This window comes from Dendrobates tinctorius, unplaced genomic scaffold (genome assembly GCF_039654945.1).
Source record: "Dendrobates tinctorius isolate UK_male_01 unplaced genomic scaffold, ASM3965494v1 ptg000113l, whole genome shotgun sequence".
Lineage (NCBI taxonomy): Eukaryota > Metazoa > Chordata > Amphibia > Anura > Dendrobatidae > Dendrobates > Dendrobates tinctorius.
The window spans coordinates 912,062-933,858 of NW_027361781.1; the positions used below are offsets into that span (position 1 = coordinate 912,062).

The 21,797-nt window shown below is 44.7% G+C and overlaps 2 protein-coding genes across 2 annotated transcripts in view; one reads left to right on the plus strand and one right to left on the minus strand.

Annotated features, from left to right (window-relative positions):
• Positions 1 to 8,236, minus strand: part of CFAP53 (cilia and flagella associated protein 53) — a 63,105-nt gene extending 54,869 nt beyond the window's left edge. The window contains exons 1-2 of the mRNA XM_073589756.1: positions 8,207 to 8,236; positions 5,745 to 5,859 (exon numbers count right to left, since the gene is read on the minus strand). The gene's annotated coding sequence lies outside the window, so the exon portion shown is untranslated. The remainder of the gene's footprint in view (positions 1 to 5,744; positions 5,860 to 8,206) is intronic.
• Positions 8,225 to 21,561, plus strand: LOC141100984 (tetraspanin-36-like). The gene is made up of 7 exons (XM_073589757.1): positions 8,225 to 8,379; positions 11,077 to 11,268; positions 13,142 to 13,216; positions 14,487 to 14,582; positions 15,192 to 15,338; positions 16,451 to 16,534; positions 21,273 to 21,561. Exons 1-7 carry the CDS (start codon positions 8,266 to 8,268, stop codon positions 21,339 to 21,341), a joined length of 777 nt encoding a protein of 258 aa, XP_073445858.1. The 5' UTR covers positions 8,225 to 8,265; the 3' UTR covers positions 21,342 to 21,561.
• Positions 21,562 to 21,797: the final 236 nt, after the last annotated feature.

Consider the following 21,797-nt stretch of genomic DNA (forward strand, 5'->3'; position numbering starts at 1 on the left):
TGCTCCAGCCTTGCCCTTTTTTGGCAGAGCCTTCTTCCACTTCCCCATCGCAGTCAGCTTAGTGCCTTGGAATTGAGAACACAGCTCTTCCATTTGTCCCATGCGGGGTACCGGCCCGTTGCACGCGGTGTACGGGAACTCAGGGGGCAACCCGGTTGCAGGGGCGGCGGTCATACCTGATGCTTCCTGGTGGTGTCTTGGCTCTGCTGCCAGTACTAGACAGCAGCCGGTGGCAGCGATGGTTGCTGGAGCTGCCTGGTAAAAGGCCGGAGACAGTGGTGGAGCGGATGGCGTCTCCGGGTCCGCAGTGGCCTCCAGCGGGACCTGGGCGGCCGCACTAGGTCCAGGCAGGAGCGCAGCTTCATCCTCCTCAACTCCCAGGCCCTCGGGTAACTCCTCCTGGCAGGCAGCGCTCAGTGGCGGTTGCAGCGTGGAGGTGGTAACAGGCGCTGCCGATGGCATCGCAGCAGCCGCAGGTTCCGCAGGTGCTGCCTGTGGGAGAACCAATGCAGCGGCGGTGGGTACCGGTGGTGGAAGGTACCGTTGGTGTAGGCCCCTCCTGGGCGCGGTGCAAGTTCAGAGTCCACAAAGCCTCCTGCTTCAGCCGCAGACGGTGGGTCAGCTGGGCAATTTCGTCCTCCAGCTGCTGGCGGTCCATGGCGGAAGCGGGGTTGGAGCCTTCAATCAGTGTGCCGAGGAAGATCAGCTCAGCCTCCTCGCGCTCTTCCGGCCTCCGTGTTTCTTCCAATATGGCGTCCTGGCGTTCTCTCTTTTTCCTGGGCTCCTTTCCCACCACAGGGCTTCGCTCCTCCTTCTGGGGGCGGCGTCTCCTTCCTCTGCCTCCATACCAAGCCAGTATACGAACCCCTCTGGGGGTGGGCCATGTTGCTGTCACATGTCACATAGAAGTTCAGGCAGGGGAGGCCCAGAACAGTTCGCGCTCTTTTCTTAGGACCACCCATGTTGTCACGCCCTTCTTCACCATGCCAGCGGCCATTTTGAGGGTCCATTTTACAGTCTATCAATTTGGTTATTTTGCACATTTTCAGCAATTTTAAGTCCAATAAGTCTTCGGCACACAGAACACGGTGGTACCGTGCTTCGTCATCCTGTTTGTGACGCCAAAAATGGATCGCCCGCCAGGGCCGTGGGGTATTCGGAGCCGGGCCCGTTGATTTCAATGGGAGAGGTAACAGTGGCTGCGACCCGGTCCGTGGCCCTGGACGCCCATGTAAAAGGAATGGTGTTAAGCATGGCTGATTACAGTTTATAAGTGGATGATTCGTGACGCCACCTGTGGTGTTCGGCAATGAAGGTGTTAAGCCGACGCTGCAGACAGATCCTCTGGGACAGATAGTGTGGTGCAGCAACCTTGTTGTGGCCCTCCACAGGTAGGACCGTAGTCCCAGGGCAGTGTAGATGAAGAGCTAGTGAGGAGAGCATAATGGTGCAGTGTTAAGCACAGAGATGTAGCAGCGCTGAGTGGGTTGGCGCAGGAATAAGCGGAGGACACCAGGGCATGTAGTTCCAAAGCTTTACTCACAGTCTGTTGTGCATGCAGGTGCCCGCCTCGGTGCTGTGTCCTCCAGGTCAGGGGCTCAGCCAACCTCCAGGCAAGATGAAGGACTCCGTTCCAACACTCCACCAACATATGCCTTCTCTGAACGTCTCCTTTCTAGCGCTTGTAATGAAGTACTTGTGGTTGTGTGATAAACCCAAGTTCCTCCTTTAAGATGTTCCTTTGAACTCTACTTGTACGGCAGACAGCCGCCAACATGTGCCTTTTCTGAACGTCTCCCTTCTTGCGCCTATTTGAAGTACTCTCAGTACTGAGTTACACTGGAGTTCCTCCTTTCAGATGTTCTTAGAACTCTACTTGTACGGCAGACAGCTGTAGCCTGCTTCGGGGACTCCTTGCTACCAAGTCCCGGCTCACTCACGTTGCTGTTGTGCCCCCAAGTCTTGTGTGGGAATAAAGTGGTGACATCTTCTATTCCTCCGGTGTTTGCTGCAGGACCATTAGTATCCATACAACCTCGGGGACCGGACCCCGGCCATGCGCTTAGAACTTGAGGAAGTGTTCCACTCCGACCCTAGTCCTTAGTTCTCTTCTTCTCCTCACGTTCCGTACAAATCTTTCTTCCCTATGGAGAATCAGGCTTTCTATATCTCTTTCCCGTGCCAGCAGCTCCAGGTCACAGGAGACTGCTGCAGCACCTCCTTCCATCCATCCCACTCAGGGGATCTTCTCTCATAGACTGACCTTGTCCTAATATTCTCCCGCTCTTTTGATGCAGCACTCTTCGTGTTCCAAGCAGGGAGCCACCAAAGGTGCTTTGCTACACTACTATGTTGTGTGGGGTGCAGGTGTTGGAGTGTGGTCAGGTGTCTTCACCTTACCTGAATGGTGGGGCACCATACCTCAGGAGGAGGTGCAGCACCTCTGTGGCGACTGAACCCTCAGGGGCGCCACAGTGGCTCTTGAAAGAAGAGAAGGAAAAGATTAAAGTGCAAAAATGTCCATGCCCCTCAGGGATTAAAAAGTTAATACATGTTATTACATGTCGGTCACGTGGAGTAAAATATTTGGTAACCACCTGAGCTGTTACATAGGTGTTTGATGAATGCATAAATCTGCATTTATTTCAAAATGCTAATAGCATTTCCCAAAGTAACATATGCCCCCGAAAGTAAGAACAGCTGGTTCCCAAAGGCATCAGGAAGACGCGTAACCATAAAGAGAGAAAAGTTATGACCCCCTAAAATGCCACAGGGGGAAATGACACAAAAAACTTTAAAGGGGCCGAGGATCCAAGTGGTTACATCTATATTTGGAGCAGATAGAGTCTGTATCTCCTGTCCGTTGCGCTGTGCGGCTCAAAGAGGAGCGATAATCCCCAGCGCTGATCTAATCCCAAACACATTACACAATCCCACAACTCGTGACTGCGGCACACATGACCAGACACTGTTAAAGGCGCATGATACAGGTGTATATGGCAGATGACCAAGGTATATGAGCTCACCCGGCCTCGGAGATCACAATCTACAGCAAGAAGAGTCTGAACTTTACCCAGATGCTGGAAAGAGGAAGCAGCGATCATCACGAGCTGCAGCGCCATAAAAGCTGATGTTAAAGAGCAGAGAAGGGATTATATACTCTGTATATACTAATTATATCATGGATCCACAAGGCAAGTACTGGGACCGATGAAAAGGAGTAGGCTGGAATCTACAGGCATAAGTAAAAGAGTAACTGTTGGTTTAATTTTTATGTAGTAAATAATTAATATACACTAAAATAAATCTGCATCTTTCTCCTCCTGGACTGATCGTTCATTTATTTTTATACTCACTTATATAGCGCCATTAATTCCACAGCGCTTTACAGACATTATTGTCACTGTCCCCAATGGGGCTTACAATCTAAATTCCCTGTCAGTATTGTCTTTGGAATGAAATCAGAGAACCCAGAGGAAACCCATGCAAACACAAGGAGGACATACAAACTCCTTGCAGATGTTTTCCTTGGTGGGATTTGAACCCAGGACCCCAGCGCTGCAAGGATGCAGTGCTAACCACTGAGCCACCGCACTACCCATGCTCAAGAATCCTCAATTTAGGGGTAAGATCTGTGTTCAGTGAAGACACATATGAGATATGAGATGACAGTTGGTGCTGATAAAATTCTATGTAGATGCAATAGGGGAATAGGGGGATAAGCTCTGCCTCTTGTTCCCCTGTGCTCCTTTTCCCCTGTTCTCCTTTTCCTCTGTTTTCCTTCTCCCTTGTTCCCCTTCTCCCCTGTTCTCCTTAGTCCCTGTTCCCCTTCTCCCTTCTTCTCCTTCTGCCTTGTTCTCCTTATCCCTTGCTCTCCTTATTGCCTGTTCCCCTTCTCCCCTGTTCCCCTTCTCCCCTGTTCTCCTTATTGCCTGTTCCCCTTCTCCCCTGTTCCCTTTCTCCCCTGTTCTCCTTCTCCCTTGTTCCCCTTCTCCCTTGTTCTTCTCCCCTGTTCTCCTTCTCCCCCGTTCCCCTTCTCCCTTGTTCTCCTTCTCCGCTGTTCTCCTTATTGCCTGTTCCCCTTCTCCCCTGTTCCCCTTCTCCCCTGTTCCCCTTCTCCCTTGTTCCCCATCTCCCTTGTTCTCCTTCTCCCCTGTTCTCCTTCCCTGTTCCCCTTCTCCCCTGTTCTCCTTCTCCGCTGTTATCCTTCTCCCTTGTTCTCCTTCTCCGCTGTTCCCCTTCTCCCTTGTTCCCCTTCTCCCTTGTTCTCCTTCCCCCCTGTTCTCCTTCTCCCCTGTTCTCCTTCTCCGCTGTTCTCCTTCTCCCTTGTTATCCTTCTCCGCTGTTCCCCTTCTCCCTTGTTCCCCTTCTCCCTTGTTCTCCTTCCCCCCTGTTCTCCTTCTCCCCTGTTCTCCTTCTCCGCTGTTCTCCTTCTCCCTTGTTCTCCTTCTCCGCTGTTCCCCTTCTCCCTTGTTCCCCTTCTCCCTTGTTCCCCTTCTCCCTTGTTCCCCTTCTCCCTTGTTCTCCTTCCCCCCTGTTCTCCTTCTCCCCTGTTCTCCTTCTCCCCTGTTCTCCTTCTCCCTTGTTCTCCTTCTCCCTTGTTCCCCTTCTCCCTACCATCTAGATAGATTCTTATCAGTAGCAGCTGACATCTCACATCTCAGTGATGTAAAAATCCATCTTCCCTCAATACAGATTTTAACTGGGAATTGAGAATTTTGAAAATGAAAGCTCAGTCCAGGAGGAGAATGAAGCAGATTTCTCTGATTGATTCATGAAATAAAAATTGGAACAATGGTAATACTTCAATGCTTGTCGGATTCCAATGCAAAATATTTGACAGTACCCCCATTTATCAAGTGTCTTTAAAGGGACTTTGTCAGCAGGGTTTTGATGTGCAATCTGAAAGCAGAATAATGCAGGGACAGAGACCATGATTCCAGTGAAGTGTCACTTGCTCAGCAGCTTGCTGTAGTTTCAATACAATCAGTGTTTTATCAGCAGGAGAATATCAATGCAGGACTAGGTGTTAGCTGCCAGACAGTCCAGTTAATCTGTACAGCTACGCCCCTCCACTGATTGGCAGCATGCCACAGGAAGCTACCAATCAGAGGTGTGGGCGGGGTTATACACATCTCAGTATTCGAGCACTGCTACTTCTAAAGCAGCCACAACAGGGATTGTATCAAAACTGCAACAAGCAGATCAGTAAGTGACACAAGTCTGGAATCTGGGTCTCAGCCCCTATATCATGTCACTCTCAGATTCCATAGTCAAATCCTGCGTAAAAATTCTGTTTAATAGTTTGAGCTTCTCTTATTGGTCAAAATGAACTCTTAGGGTATGTGCAGAGGACTTTTTCAGGCGAATTCCGCTATAAGGATTCAGAAGTCTGCAGTCACACACACTGACTTTCATTAGAAGGCCGGACTAACCCGAAAACTATGGTTAAAAATTATAATTTTTTCAAGTGGAAACCGCTTCAGGAAACACTGGTGTGATTTTTTTTTGCCCCAAAGTGGTTTCCACTTGAAAAGCTCATACAGTAGCTTCTGAACACTTGAAAAAGAATGTCCTGTGAACATAGCTTTAGGGTCTGTGCACTCGGAGGGGTTTTGCTGAGTTTTTGGAGCACAGTCTCCAACTTTTTAAAAAGTTTTGAGTTTTTGAGGACGATTTTGGAGAGTTTTTGTTCTGAAAAAAATTGCTCAATGTGAAAGTGAAATGATTCAGTGTGAACACACCCTTACAGCAGCAGACGGACGGATGTCATGTGAGTGCGATCCATCTTTTTCACAGACCCATCCACAAATTTGATGAAAGCGGACACGTCTCTGTTCTTCTTGTGGACACCGGGACCTAGAAAAATAACGGACATGTGAACAGCCCCATAGACGATAATGACTGAGTGTTCTGTCCGTAAAAATGGACCTCTGAATAAGACCTAAACTGAACTTTACATTGATCCAGCGACTTTAGAATTCTGAATCCATTCCACCTTTGCTCCTCTAGTGTATTTTTTTGAAAAATTGCTGGATTTTTGTAGATTTTGTGACTTGTTTTTTTTTCTTGCTATTGTTCCTGTCTCTATAGAGGCTGTTCCACAGCAGCAACACACACAGGGATCGCCTATCAAACAGGCATTAATCCCTGCATGTGTTTCGCCTGTTGAACAGCCGCTGTTTTTCAATGCGTTTTTTTTTTATTACTTGGACTTTACAGGTGAAAAATATCCAATAAAAATCAGTCCCCTTATAAAAAAAAACTAACAGTTGTCTGAAATTACATTGCAAAACGGTGCCAATTTGCTATAGAAATGTATGCAATAATATGATGCGGTGACAACCGCCCGGTGCAAGGGAATTCTTAGGCTCCGTTCCCACGATGAGTTTTTGACGCTACGTACTTTTGAAAAAATGCAAGCAGCCTGCTGTACTTAATGGGTGCAGAAAATTGCAACATCAGAACCTCAGTGTGGAAACATAGCCTTAAGCGTCTGTGCACTCTGAGCCTTTTTCAGGTGGATTCTGCCTAGAACCGCCTGAAAAAGCACTCAGTCAACTATGCACAGCAATGTCAAAATGATTTGTGCACGTTACATTTTTTAAACTTCTTTTAATTGCTTCAGGGTTCAAAAGTCGAGAATAGAGTTGAGCCAATATTTTCGGAATCGGTTGCCGAATCTCGATTTGCCATATTGGTACCGTGATCGTGCCGAATTTATGTTTGATGATCGGTTCTGAACATATTTGGTCATTTCTACTCCCATTGACTCCAATGACATTCGGTTCTGTTCGGCGAATATTGCAAAAACGATATTCGCCGCCAGTCGTAATCAGAACCGGATTTTGAAAAATTCGCTCAACTCTAGTCGAGAAGTAGCTAAAAGAAGCGACAAGGGTCTTCTTCCGGGGACGAACACATGGAAGCTGCCACTATCTTATATGTAAGTTGTAAGAAAGAAAAAAAAAAGCCTGCAGCAAAGTCACCGCAAAAATGATTAAATTGAAGATTCTTAAGCAAAAAAAAAAAATCTTTCAAAATTCAGAGTCTAAAAGACGCCATGTACACACACGGCCGTGTTTTCGTTCCGACAAAACATCTAATGGCCCTGGGACCAATGTTAGTCTATGGGGCGCCACACTTGTCAGATATTTTCCTCCATCCGACCTAAATGGGGGAAATAAATTGCTGCGCGCCTGACTTTTATCAGATATTCGGATCACTCTCGGCCATGCAAGTCAATGAGTGCGTGGAAACCGCCGGACCGTCCTCGGAGGACATCGGAGAAGGTTTTGTTCACGTTTTTGTTTGCTTAGTTTCATTATGGAAATGTCAAATATGCATCAAAAATTATTATTATTTTTTCCCCTACCCGGCTCGTCTGAATGTGACTTTTTGGCGCTATACGATCCACTTTCACAAGCCTAAGGCCTGTTTCACACTTCAGTCTTTTGCAATCAGTCACAATCCGTCAAAGTGTGCAAAAGACGGATCCTGTGCATATCGCAAAAAACTGATGCGCTAGATCCGTATTTATGACGGATCCGTTGTAGCAGCCTTGCTGTAGGAATTAAAGGAACAGAATTTGAGAGAGATTTTATGTGCCAGAATGGATTTTGGGGTTCAATTAAAGGAATAGAAATGATTCCAGGCATGATCAGTAGCAAAAAACGGAATCCAGTGACGGATCCGTTTTTTGACGGACAGCGTCAGATCCTGCGCCCATAGGCTTCCATTATAGCCAACGTCGGATGGCGCTGGATCCGTCACTGTCCGACTTTTCGACGTTGACAAAAAACGTTACTATGTCCGTTGTATCCAGCCGACGGACGCTGAATTTCCGACGGATCCGTCAAAAGACGGATGAAACGTGCGGCCATCCGTCACAATCTGTCACTAATACAAGTCTATGAGAAAAAAGGATCCAGCATAAAAAATTCTGGATCCGTTTTTTTCAAAACCCTATGGATTATTTGATCAGTATTTCATCAGTATTTGTGATCAGTATTTGTATGCCAAAACCAGGAGTGTCTCCGAAACAAAGAGCAGGAGTCAGTCTTTCAATTATATTTTTTCTCGGTAAGTTCCATTCCTGGCTTTGGCATACAAATACTGATGCAAAATACTGACCAAATACTGATGTGTGAATGAGCCTTAATACATGGTATCTGCTGCTCGTTGAGCGTTAACGAGTCCTTTGTACCTTTGGGAAGTGGGCGGGTGGATCCGGCATGTGACTGCTGGGCTGGGGCAGAGACACCCATGATCCTGAGCCTTTATATTGCTGCCCTGGGAGGTGAGAGCAGCAGTCACACCATGGGGTTAGGGGTCTGCACTTCCAAAACCTTCCTGCTCTTTCTCAGCCTGCTCTTCTTGGTAAGTAGGTCAGTGATGTGTGTGTATATATATAAAATAGCTGTATGTACAAATAAATAAAAAGCCAAATTCAGGAAAAGACTAATATATATATATATATATATATATATATTAGTCTTTTCCTGAATTTGGCTTTTTATTTATTTGTACATACAGCTATTTTGTATGTTTGTGTGTGTTTCCTCTGGTTTCCTTCTACACTCCATAGACCTCCTGATGGGGGATGGAGACTGTGAGTGGTGTCTGTAAAGTGCTGTGGAATTAATGGTGTCCTATAAGTGAGCAGAGTATATGCCACAAGGATAGGTACATATATACTGCTGGGGAGCCTGTTACATTGTAGTGTAATAAATGGATATAAACATGTGTCAGAGCCGTGAAGATCTACCTAGTGAGACCCACAAAAGGATTTGTCTATACACTCACATTAGAGGAGGGCTGTGACTTTACCACTGAGAAATTGGGTGTATTTATTATTCTAGTTGGCAGGGAGAATCTCCTCCTGTTATGGATGTTGGGGCCCTTATGAGAAGACCTGGGGTTGCTGAAGACTTTTGCATTAAAGGTTATTCCTAGCTCTAAGATCCCCCTCCCAATATGTAGCAACTGGAAGAATGTGCTACTTCAACTATAAATGTAGTGTAGTTCTTCTGATTAGCCATGTTGCTTACCCCCCATGCGCAGGGCATTGCAGTAGCTTGAATAGCCATAGTTATGATCAAAGTTACTGCAGTGCCCTGCACATAGGGTAAGCAGAACTATACTTCATTTTGTATTTGCTAATATAATTATACATGGTACCTATTGGGATTGGTGACGAGTGAGCGTGCATGGGTAGTGTGTTATCCGAGCACACATGTATGAAGTGTCTTCGGCATGCTTGGAAAAATGTCCCCACGGCTGTTTAACTGCATCATGTGTAGGCTTTGTTAGACAATCCATGCATGTGTTGTGGCATAACCGTGAGACAGGCAGGAGTGGGGATTATAACATAATATTTGAGCATGCTGAAGACACTCGGTTAGCACCCGAGCATGCTCAGATAATGCCTCATCCAAGCTCATCACTAATTGGGGTAGGACCTTGGTGATGGGAATCCCTCCTCTAAGTTGCCCCGCTGTTGTGACCACTATGACTGACGCTCATGTGACTTTTGCCTGTGACTCTGCTGCTTTCTCCTGAGTAAAGGAGAATATTGCTCATTGTTCCTGTTTATGTTGAAACTGCCCCAACCGCATTCTGTAAGCAGCGCGATCCTCTTTCAGGTCATGGCTTGATCTTTGCTCCATTTTAGAGTTTTTAGCTTGTGGTGTGTTTTTTTTTTTTTTTTTTTTTACTTCTCTCCCCCTTTTCTATATAAATGGTGGTTATAGGATAAACTCATTGCCCAGGAGCTGGTTTGTCCATCGGCTTCTATTATCTTATGTCGGTTGGGTGAGCATTTATCGGTTGGAGTAGGGGAAATAAAGCACTATAGACACTTGAAGAAGCCGCCTGCCAAATTTCCCCAGCTTTCTTTCACTGTGCAGCGGCACCATACACCAGAGGTGGTCGATTACTGCCCTCTTTTCCTATATACATGAATGCTCAGCTTAGTCGAGCATTCGTGTCTGCGCATAGAGTTCATGCGCATAACTCTAGTCCACAGGCTCGGTCTGTAATCTATGACCACTGGACAGGAGGCCTGTAAATTGCCTTGCCTCACAGCATAAGTTACAAAGATCACTGACAGATTCTCAGTTGACTCAATCTGCAGCAGTACAGGTGAAGGTGTGTTTATTACTCTTCCACTGAACTGCAGAAACTATCTTTACCTTTGGGGTCCAGACTAGGACTGCAGTCTACAGAGATCAGAGCAAGATTTGTGCCATAAGTGTCTGGCAGATGTGACACATTCTCTGGAAAGACCCTTTGTATTAGAATTTACCATATCTTGTAACTCATTCAAAAGATCAGCAATAATGAGTCCTGTGATGGACCCAAACAATTTTAGGTGTTCTACAAGACTTATTGGTGGTAAATTTCCAGAATTAATGCACCAATAACGAGAAATGCACAAAATGTTCCATACATGAGCCCTGTACCTTAACAAGTCTGTGCAGAATGGGGATGCACTCTACTATATTGCAGAGTGAACGTCTGATTTGTAACTACTGTGCTTCAGGTAACTGAAGCATATAGTAGTGGGGGTCAGACTTTGGACACAGGAGGGCTAGGTGTTACCAGGTGCAGGAAACTCTTGCTGTTTATCCTGATGTCAGGTGGCTGCTAACAAGTGGAATGTAACTTATGGCGACGAGTACAAAGTCCAGGACACATCACACATGAGGGGAACTGTGAACGTTCCTCACTTCTGATCAACCATGTGATACAAATGGCATCACTAACAGTAGAAAGAGAATACGTGAATGCCACAATATAACCCTTATTGTAGCAAGATCAAATCTGAGCACCAGGGTGCAAGTGCTCTGGGCGTGACCATGCACTTAAAGCAGTCACACCCCCAGTACACGTCCATCCAGACTTGCCTATGGTTTCCTCATGATGGGTTTGGCTGTTCCACTGTGGTGCAAACTGATGATCCCATTCTTAACAAATAATCCCAGTTTGTTCGGTCTTGGGTTTTGTGTGTAAGTTTACTGCACATGGATTCCATGACTTCCTGTGTCTTGTAGTTGGTCGATTCTTCTCTTCCAGGCGGCTGCGGCAGCACTTGGTTATGTCGGCATAAATATCATCGTCACCTACAAGCAATACGAGAGCTTCCTGAAAAATGCCTATGTTATGCTCCCCGCCATCATCATCCTGGGTACAGCTGTGGTCATGTTCATCATTGGGCTGGTGGGCTGTATCTCCGCCATTCAGGAGTCCTGCTGCGGCCTCGGATGTGTAAGTATTTCCTCACTGTGATAATTCTGTCTCTATATTGAGTGAGGGGCTTAAACTAGTATTGCAGTACATGGTGAAAATGAGGTGGTGCAGCATAAGACTCTGTTCACACATGCGTCTTTTTTCATGCAGAACCTACTCTTGGCAATAAAGAAGCTGCTTACAAAAAAGCAGGCTTTTGGTGTGTTTCTGTTCTATCTTGTGTAGCTGCATGTATACTTGTGTGTTTAAAAAGTTTGGCTTATTCACCAGCACAGGATTGTCTTGGGGCTTTTTATGGTGAAAAAATGCTGCAAAAATATCGAAAGACTCGACACGGTTTTTCTACTAGGTCAGGGAAAAGTGTGCAGGAGATTTGACATTTTTCCAGGTGCTGTAAAAAAGCAGCTTTTTTTTTTTTTTTTTTTTTTTTTCTCATAACAGATTTGGACTTTTTTTTTTTTTTTTTTTTTTTAACTTTCCTGTTAGAATAATTAACATTGAGAGTTGAGTGGCTGATACTGTTTATAGATGACTAAAATCAACCAACAAACTCAAATTTTAATAACTTTATATCTATTGGCTAACATGCTACAAGGCTATAATTTTCCTGCTGCTTTCACATATTGTGCCCACACAAGATCATAAAAGACCTGGGGGGTATTTCAACAATTATGGTAAGCAGGCTCAGACTGGCCCACAGGGTAACGGGAATCCCCCGGAGGGCCCCTGTGCAGATCTGGACCCCCAACTAGATAGTATTTGGCATAATTTACTCTGTACAGAAAAAGGCAGCATCTCGTCATTCATTAACCAACCTACCTAGATTATTAATTAGAGATATAATGTACATTTGTAAATGAGGAGAGTGTAATATTTGTATGCAGGTGAAAAGTGGGCCCCTTAAAGCCTGTTACTGGCGGGCCCTTGGCACCCCAGTCTGACACTGACGGGTAAGTACACTATATAGCATGGATAACTGGATCTCTTAGGACCCAGAAGCTCCCTCCCTACACTAACAATCACATGATCACTGGGTCTGGTGGGGAAGCACTCAGTGCTGTATATACAGTGAACAAGCAGTCATACTGTAGTAGTCTCAGCCTTCTCTATGGGGAGTCCAGCTGTGTTTGGCAGCTGCTCCCGTTTTAGGCTATGTGCAGATCTGCAGCTGCGGGTCCGCAGCAGATTTAGGTGTTGTACAGTACCATTGTTTTCAATGGTAAACTGGAAAACACAGTGCACATGCTGCGGGTTACAATCCACAGCATGGCAATTCTTTGTATGGATTCTGCTGCAGTTTCACACCTTATCCATTATGAGGTGTGAAACCACAGGGCAAATCCACAGATAAACAGCAAGACTTTTGTCCTGTGGATTTTACAACAATCCGCACCACCTAAAAACTACATGGGCACATAGCCTTACCCAATGACTTCTTTTTTTTTTTTTTTTAAATGTCACTGCACAGTAACATGGATCGCCCAGAAGCTTAACAGTCAGCATCTGCCCTCTGTGGCACAGGCTTGGCTCCTGAGCCTATTGCATACACCTGTTCCACAGCAGATATAAGTAATCCACAAAGGAAGGTGGTAAAGGGGTTTTAAACTAACAAACTAAGGAATTACAAATTAATGGTGTGGTTCTTATTCTACCAGCTAGAGCAGAGACAGACCATGACCTGAAGCCTGGGTTACACTTAGCCAGTCTATGTAAATGGCCTATTGGTGGGCCTGCACAAAAGATGACTTCTGACCTCAAGTCCTAGCAGACCATCAGCCTTCACTGCAGGTGATGGGGATAAATTGGCAAGATTCATCCCAATAACCTGCAATCTCTCCTGTGCTGTAAGTCATATGCTCAATGTAACATGTTATATTTCCTTATTTTCCAGTTCATCACCCTGATCTCCATCATATTTGCTGCAGGAGTGGTTGCCCTGGTCTTGGGACTTGTCTATAGGGACAAGGTAAAGGAAAACAGTAATTGCAAGCAGCTCGCAGGGCACTGCCAATCACTGCAGATATAAGATCTCTTGCACACTGCATTCTTAAATGGGTTAGATTTCTTGGCAATTTTTTTTAATTTCATTTTCCTTAAATGAAGTGTTCATTAATTTTCAAGAAATTGTAAGTTGAATTAACACAAGCAATCTATATTTGGGGTGGCTATCCTCTGCTCTCAAACCTGCATCAATTGCTCTAAGCTCAGTTATTGAAGGAAGTTGTACCAAACATCTTGGAGAACTAACCACAGTTCTTCTGTGGATATTTCATATACAAATCCTTCTCTCTTCTTGTGATACAGACTGGATGATGTGAAATCATGGGTCTGTGGGGCTCATCACTTCAGGACTCCTTGTTCTGAATTCAAAGGGAAGTAAAGATAATTTCATTCTTTCATCTGTTGCACTACTTTGGAAGATGTCCAGCAGTGCCATCAGCTCAGATCTGGCAGCAACTAGTGGTATCCAGCTACATCTATCTACTGTTCAGAGAAGTCTGGTCAAAACCTTTCTTCATAGAAACTAGGGGATGTGACTAGTCTATGAACAAATGGTAGCAGGTGCTTTGGCCTGATGAGGTGCAATGTAAATATTTGGCTGTAACAGATGGCAATTTTTGGTTGTTTAATGCCTGGAGAGCAACACTAATTTCTGCTTCTTGCTGTTTGTGAACTTGGTCTACAGGGTAATTGAGTCTGTAGGTGGCAGTTAAGCACAGTGGTGGCTCCTGCAAGTTTGGGCTGCACTTCAGCAAATGGGAGTTGGGGATTTGGTCAGGACTTGGTGTTCTTATTGCTTAGAAATACAGGCAGATGCTTATCCATCAGGGAGGCATCTATTGTGCTGCAGAACAACCACCCCCTTAACATCCAGCCAATGTTCAAAAGAAATGTCTTCAAAGAAAAGAACAAAGGGTCCTGGAGGTGGCGATCTGGGCCTCCTAGATCCCTGATCTCTCACCATCCAGTCTGTCTGGATTACACTAGGATGGGAGGAATTGCACTAGTGACATCCACAGAAGATCTGTAGTTAGTTATCTAAGATGTTGAGTTCCTTCAGTGTGAGCAAGTAAAAGTACTGAGAAGAAATAATGAAGGTAAAGGGCAGTCTTGGCAAATAGAGTTCTAGACTTTCAGCAAGCGGTCAACACTCTATTTATGCATAAATTCTTATTTGCTAGCATTTCATGCCAAAGATCTTTATTTTACTATTATAACTTTCTTGGCACATTTAGATTGATCCAGAACTTCAAAAAAATATGAAGGTTTTATTTGAAAAATACAATGGAAAAAATGTGGAGAGTTCGGCTGTGGATTTCATCCAAGAGGAGGTATGATGGCAAGTGGGACCTTAACCCCATGATTCCCCCCCCCCCCCCCCCATATCCCAACCAGTGCGCACAATGATGTACCTGCCAGAGCCAACTTCTTATGACCATCAGTCTCTCAATAAGAAATGCAAATTCTATTAAATGGAACTGGGATCAAGCAGGTGGGAAGACAATAACCATGTCTTATGGGGAAGAACTACACACCAGCATAACTTGTGTGGGATTTTCGTGGTGAAGGGGGGCAGCTAGACTCTAAGCTTGAATACCTTGTGGATCTGCTGGAGATTCTGGTTTGGCTTTTATCCTAAGTCATGTAACTAGACTCGTTAAAGGGTCAACATTGACTTTTAGGATTGCTACCTCCAATAGGTGGCACTAGAGTTCTAGTCCTCTTCCTCTCTGAAGAGACAATTTGCATAATTAGCTTGTGGATCTGGTGATCCAAAATTGATGGGGGGGGGGGGGGGGGGGGGGTTGTAAGCATGTAATTGGCCACACTTTTGAGCAATGTAGCTTTGAGGGTGGGAACATCTGGCTGTGTAATTCACAATTTCTCATGTGGGGCAGAAGGCACCCTGCTATTCTGACTTTTTTCCATTATCTGTATAGTTGCAGTGCTGTGGGATAAGGAACTACAGCAGTTGGGAGAACACAACATGGTTCCAAACTAACCACACCGTGCCCGTGAGCTGCTGCAAGAAGAACGAGACGGACTGTCAGGGCAGAGTGGACGCTCTCAACAAGATCAACACCGAGGTAGGCTGGTGACTGTCTGAGAAATGAGATGGACTAGTCAGGGGGCTGAACACAAATAAGAACATGGTTACATATGTACTTAGAATTGTCTCCTGAATCAGACCTCATTGGGTGGGCGTCACAAAGCCATGGCCAAGAGTGTTTCGGGGGTATTCTTGAGGTGGGGCTTAACTGTCCTGAATCTTTGGCTTTGAAGTGTTTGGTAAGAGTGATGTCCCTACTTCTACAAGGTTGTCCACTGCACCTTTTTCCTAAATGCTATAGTAATCCATCTAATATGAAGAACAAAACAATTTCCTTATACTGCATTTCCATGCCGGTGATTGTAGGGTCTCCCAGTGCCTGTGATGTTCCATAAGGGAGCTACAGCTGATCGGTGGCCACTGATGGGCTGCAGCTTATCGGCGGCTGACGTGGCATAACCATTTTCAAGCAATCACAGGGAGACCTTGCATCACTGGAACCAGATGATTGTAGAAGTAGTGGACAACCCCTCAAATTTTTTTTGGAAATGTGTGAAGGGGAATAATTAAAGGCAAGGGCAGACTGTAAAGAAATCACTAATTTTCAAGAATCGAAGTGGTGGGAAAACCATGATTACTTCCTCTGGCAAAACAACCAAGTCTCTGATCCATGTGAATCTGTATACAAGCCTCTACTGCATGTAGTGATGTTACCTCTGGCCATCAACTTAATCTGTCCCCATCTAACCTAAGCCACTTATAATGCTGGTTCCTGATGGACCCCCAAAGGTCCCACCCACATGACACCTGTGACCTAGTCGTGACTGCCTATGGCTATCACACTGGACATGTACCTGATTGTACCAAATCTGAAGGCACATGATGGCTGATCTCTACAGGTCCAGCTGCTACAATGACACTGAAGTGTCTTATGGAAATCTCAGTGATGGAGATTCACCTCACTGTATCTGCTGGCTGTAGAGAGACTGCAGTGCTGCCATGTATCATGTCACTCTGTGCTGTCTACACTGGTACAGGGTGTGTCAAGTATTAAAAGATGACTTTAGTGGCAGCTGACTGGCATTGTGTGTATATTACAGGCCAGAAAAATGACTTTTTTTTTTTTTTTTTCCCCTATAAATTTTATAGGGCTGTGAAGAGAAACTGGAGACTGTAGTAAATCGAGTACTTGGCTTCTCCATGCTGGTGATACTTGGCTTTGCTGTCCTTGAGGTAAGCGCAGAGAACCAGGACTTATTAGAATTTTGGGTGACCAACTGACCTTGAACTGTCAGCTGGGGCAAAAGTTTTTCATGCCTTCTGACTTGGAGAAATGCGCTTTTGCAGTATAATGGTCTCCCTTTTGAAAGAACATAATCCAATTTTGGAAATGTAAAGACTGCTGCTACCACTAGGGGGCACTTGTCACATTCAATGGGACCTATAAAACTTGTCTGCAGTTAGCTCCCTCTAGTGGCAGCAGACCATAACAACTTTTCACTTTACTAAAATCATGAATTTTGAGATTAGCAGACAATTAAAGTGCTTTAAAACTGAGAGAATACACCTTTAACCCCTTCACCCCCAAGGGTGGTTTGCACGTTCATGACCGGGCCAATTTTTACAATTCTGACCACTGTACCTTTATGAGGTCATAACTCTGGAACGCTTCCATTGATCCCGGTGATTCTGACATTGTTTTCTCGTGACATATTGTACTTCATATTAGTGGTAAAATTTCATTCAAATAACTTGCATTTATTTGTGAAAAAATGGAAATTTGGCAAATTTCGCAATTTTCCAACTTTGAGTTTTTATGCCCTTAAATCAGAGATACGGCACACAAAAAACTTGATAAGTAACATTTCCCACATGTTTACTTTACATCAGCACAATTTTGGAACCAAAATTTTTTTTTTTGTTGGGAAGTTATAAGGGTTAAAAGTTGACCAGCGATTTCTCATTTTTACAACACCATTTTATTTTTAGGACCACATTTGAAGCCACTTTGAGGGGTCTATATGATAGAAAATACCCAAAAGTGACACCATTCTAAAAACTGAACCCCTTAAGGTGCTCAAAACCACATTCAAGAAGTTCATTAACCCATTAGGTGCATCACAGGAATTTTTTTGAATATTTAAAAAGAAATGAACATCTAACTTTTTTCACAAAAAAATACTTCAGGTTCAATTTTTTTTTATTTTACCAAGGGTAACAGGAGAAATTGGACTGCAAAAGTTATTGTGCAATTTGTCCTGAGTACGCTGATACCTGATTTGTGGGGGGGAACGACTGTTTCGGCGCATGGCAGAGCTCAGAATGGAAGGAGCGCCGTTTGACTTTTTCAATGCAAAATTGGCTGGAATTCAGATCGGACGCCATGTCACGTTTGGAGAGTCCCTGATGTACCTAAACAGTGGAAACCCCCTACAAGTGACCCTATTTTGGAAATGAGACCCCCCCCCCCCCCAAGGAACTTATCTAGATATGTGGTGAGAACTTTGAACCCACAAGGGCTTTACAGAAGTTTATAACTTACAGCGGTACAATTAAAAAATCATATTTTTTCCACAAAAATAATCTTTTCACCCCAATTTTTATTTTCCCAAGGGTAACAGGACCCTAAAAGTTATTGTGCAATTTGTCCTGAGTACGCTGATACCCCACATGTGGGGGTAAACCACTATTTGGGCGCATGGCAGAGCTCGGAAGGGAAGCAGCGCCATTTGACGTTTTTGGCTGGAATTGAGATCGGACACCATGTCACGTTTGGGAAAACCCCTGATGTACCAAAACAGTGGAAATCCCCCACAAATGACACCATTTTGGAAACTAGACCCCCTAAGGAACTTATCTAGATGTGTGGTGAGCACTTTGACCCCCCCCCCCCCCCCCCCCCCCCCCCTAGTGCTTCACAGAAGTTTATAATGCCTGGGCGTGAAAATACAAAATTCGTATTTTTTCCACAAACATGATCTTTTAGTCACCATTTTTTTTTATTTTCCCAAGGGTACCAGGAGAAATTGGACCACAAAAGTTGTTGTCCAATTTGTCCTGAGTATGCTGACACCCCATATGTGGGAGAAAACTACTGTATGGGCACACGTCGGGGCTCGGAAGGGAAGTGATGTTTTGGAATGCAGACTTTGATGGAATGGTCTGCGGGTGTCATGTTGCCTTTGGAGAGCCCCTAATGTACCTAAACAGTGGAAACCCCCCACAAATGACACCATTTTGAAAACTAGACCCACTAAGGAACTTATCTAGATGTGAGGTGAGCACTTTGAACCCCCAAGGGCTTCACTGAAGTTTATAATGCCAGGGCATGAAAATAAAAAAATCGTGTTTTTTTTTCCAGAAACATGATCAATTAGTCCCCAATTTTTTTCATTTTCCCAAGGGTAACAGGAGAAATTGGACCCCCAAAAGTTGTTGTCCAATTTGGCCTGAGTACGCTGACACCCCATATGTGGGAGAAAACTACTGTATGGACACACGTCGGGGCTCGGAAGGGAAGCAGTGACGTTTTGGAATGCAGACTTTGATGGAATGGTCTGCGGGTGTCATGTGCGTTTGGAGAGCCCCTGATGTACCTAAACTATTGAAACTCCCCACAAGTGACCCCATTTTGGACACTAGACCCCACACGGAACTTGTCTAGATGTGTGGTGAGCACTTTGAACCCCCAAGTGTTTCACAGAAGTTTATAACACTCGGACGTGAAAATAAAAAAATCATTTTCCACAAAAATGATATTTTTGCCCCAAATTTTTTATTTTCCTAAGGGTAACAGGAGAAATTGGACCCCAAAAATTGTTTTGCAATTTGTCCTGAGTAGGCTGATACCCTACATGTGGGGGTAAAACACTGTTTGGGCGCATGGCAGAGCTTGGAAGGGAAGGAGCACCATTTGACTTTTTCAACTCAGAATTGGCTGGAATTGAGATCAGACGCCATGTTGCATTTGGAGAGCCCCTGATGTGCCCAAACAGTGGAAACCCCCAATTATAACTCCAACCCTAATCCCAACACACCCCTAACCCTAAGGCTGTGTGCACACGCTGCAGATTTTGCTGCGGTTCCGCAGCGGTTTTGGCTGCTGCGGACCCGCTGCAGTTTCTGCTGCGGTGTACAGTACCATGATTCCCTATGGGAATCAAAAACCGCAGTGTAGACGATGCGGAATTTTCTGCGCGGATTATCTGCGGTTTTCAATCCGCAGAAAGAATTGACATGTCAATTCTTTCTGCGGATTCTCCTGCGGTTTGCCATCTCCTCTATTGAGGAGATGAAAAACCGCAGAGCAATCCGCAGGTCTTTTGACCTGCGGTTTCACCTGCGGATTTTACAAAGTCTGCGCGGCTGAATCCGCACCTAATCCGCAGCGTGTGCACACAGCCTTACCCTAACGGGAAAATGGAGATAAATACTTTTTTTTTAGTTTTATTATTTTTCCCTAACTAAGGGGGTGATAACGGGGGTTTTGACTTACTATTTATGGCGGTTTTTATGTTTGGCGGCTGTCACACGCTAAAAGGCGCTTTTTATTGTAAAATAGTTTTTGCATCACCACATTTTGAGAGCTATAATTTTTCTGTATTTTGACCCACTGAGTCATGTGAGGTCTTATTTTTTGCGGGACGAGTTGACGTTTTTATTGGTACCATTTTCGGGCACGTGACATTTTTTGATCGCTTTTTATTCCTATTTTTGGGACGCAGAATGAACAAAAACCAGCGTTTCATGAATTTCTTTTGGGGGGGTGCGTTTACACCGTTCCGCGTGCGGTAAAATTGATAAAGCGGTTTTATTCTTCGGGTCAGTACGGTTACAGCAATACCTCATTTAGGTAGTTTTTTTATGTTTTTGTCGGTTTTATGCAATGAAAACTATTTTATATAAATTATTTTTGCATCGCTTTATTCTGTGAGCTATAACTTTTTTATTTTTTCGCTGATGCTGTGTGGCGGCTCGTTTTTTGCGGGACAAGATGTTTTCAGCGGTACCATGGATATTTATATGCGTCTTTTTTATCGCGCGTTATTACACTTTTTGTTTGGCGGTATGATAATAAATCATTATTTTTTGCTTCGTTTTTTATTTTTTAAGGGGTTCGCTAAAAGGGTTAACTAATGGGACAGTTTTATAGGGCGGGTCACTACGGACGTGGCGATACCTAATATGTGCACTTTTATTTATTTTTATTTTTTTCCAAAAAATGGATTTGTTGAGGGAATATTTTTTTTTTTTAATTTATTTGGCTTTTTTTTTAAATTTTTTTTTACTTTATTACATAGTCCCAGGTGGGACATCACTGTCCTGTGACAGATCGCTGATCTGTCACATCACAGATCACTGTGACAGATCAGCAATCTGTCACAGGCATTGAAGACTTCCTCTTGCCTGCACTTTGCAGGCACTGAAGAAGCCAGCTTCCTCAGGTCCCCGAAGGCCCCCATCGCCATCTTGGATTCGGGGGCCTGGAGGATAGGAGCCCCCCGCAGCAGCGCTGCACACTGCGCTGCCGTGGGGGGCTCAGGGAAGCACGGGGGGAGCCCCCTCCCTGCCGATGCTTCCCTTTAACTCCTGGTACACCGCGATCATGTTTGTTCGCGGTGTGCAAGGGGTTAACGTGTCGGGGGCGGTCCGTGACCGCCCCTGACACATAGTGCCGTGTGTCAGCTGTGATAATCAGCTGACACCTGGCCGCGATCAGCGGCACTCACCACGTGGGCGCCGCTGATCGCGGTAGACGTACTATCCCGTCCACGGTCATACGGGCCCGGGTACCGTGGACAGGATAGTACGTCGCATGTCAGGAAGGGGTTAAACATGGCTGGTTTTCATGTGGAACGTACTGCCTTTTGCATCATACTAACTTTTGGGGACCAGCAATTACTGTGTCCTAATATCAGTGCATTCTGGGTTCAATGGCTAATTTCAATTTTTAATGTTCTTTATTTTTCAGCTCTTGGCTCTAATAAGCTTGTGCGTAATCAGTCGTAGAAATGCCAGAGAAGGATACCAAATGCTCTAGAACTGCTCCAGAACATCCTCTAGAGTGCAAAGAAATCATGTGATGTACGACCAGAGGCTGTAATGCTAGGATATAAATCTTGATCTTCTGAAAGGTTTCCTTCATTGGACTGTAGCACCGGATACTTTTATAGTATACACTGATTATTTTTATTATGTATATAGGGGAGTGCACGGGATTGTTTCACTTTTTTGAAATTAAAAAAACTATTGTGTATAAAGGTATTTGTCATTATTGTAAAGAGACGTAGATTTTGCAGTTTTCAACTGGTTTATCTTAGAAGCCCTGTGATGGGATACTTCGCAACCTAATTAATGTCCTAGGTTATCTCCTACGTGCCACCGATGTACATAGGTGAGATGTATTGGCATGATGTGAGCATGGATCTCTGTACAAGCAATGGTAATGTGTTACTTGCTATCCTCATCTCTAGCCTGTCCAGCTGCACATAGACAA

Coding starts and splice junctions, on each gene's coding strand:
- LOC141100984 (XM_073589757.1), top strand. CDS start 8,266: ATGATCCTGAGCCTTTATATTGCTGCCCTGGGAGGTGAGAGCAGCAGT. Junction 8,380..11,076: donor TTCTCAGCCTGCTCTTCTTG/GTAAGTAGGTCA, acceptor CTTCTCTTCCAG/GCGGCTGCGGCAGCACTTGG. Junction 15,339..16,450: donor TCAACAAGATCAACACCGAG/GTAGGCTGGTGA, acceptor TAAATTTTATAG/GGCTGTGAAGAGAAACTGGA.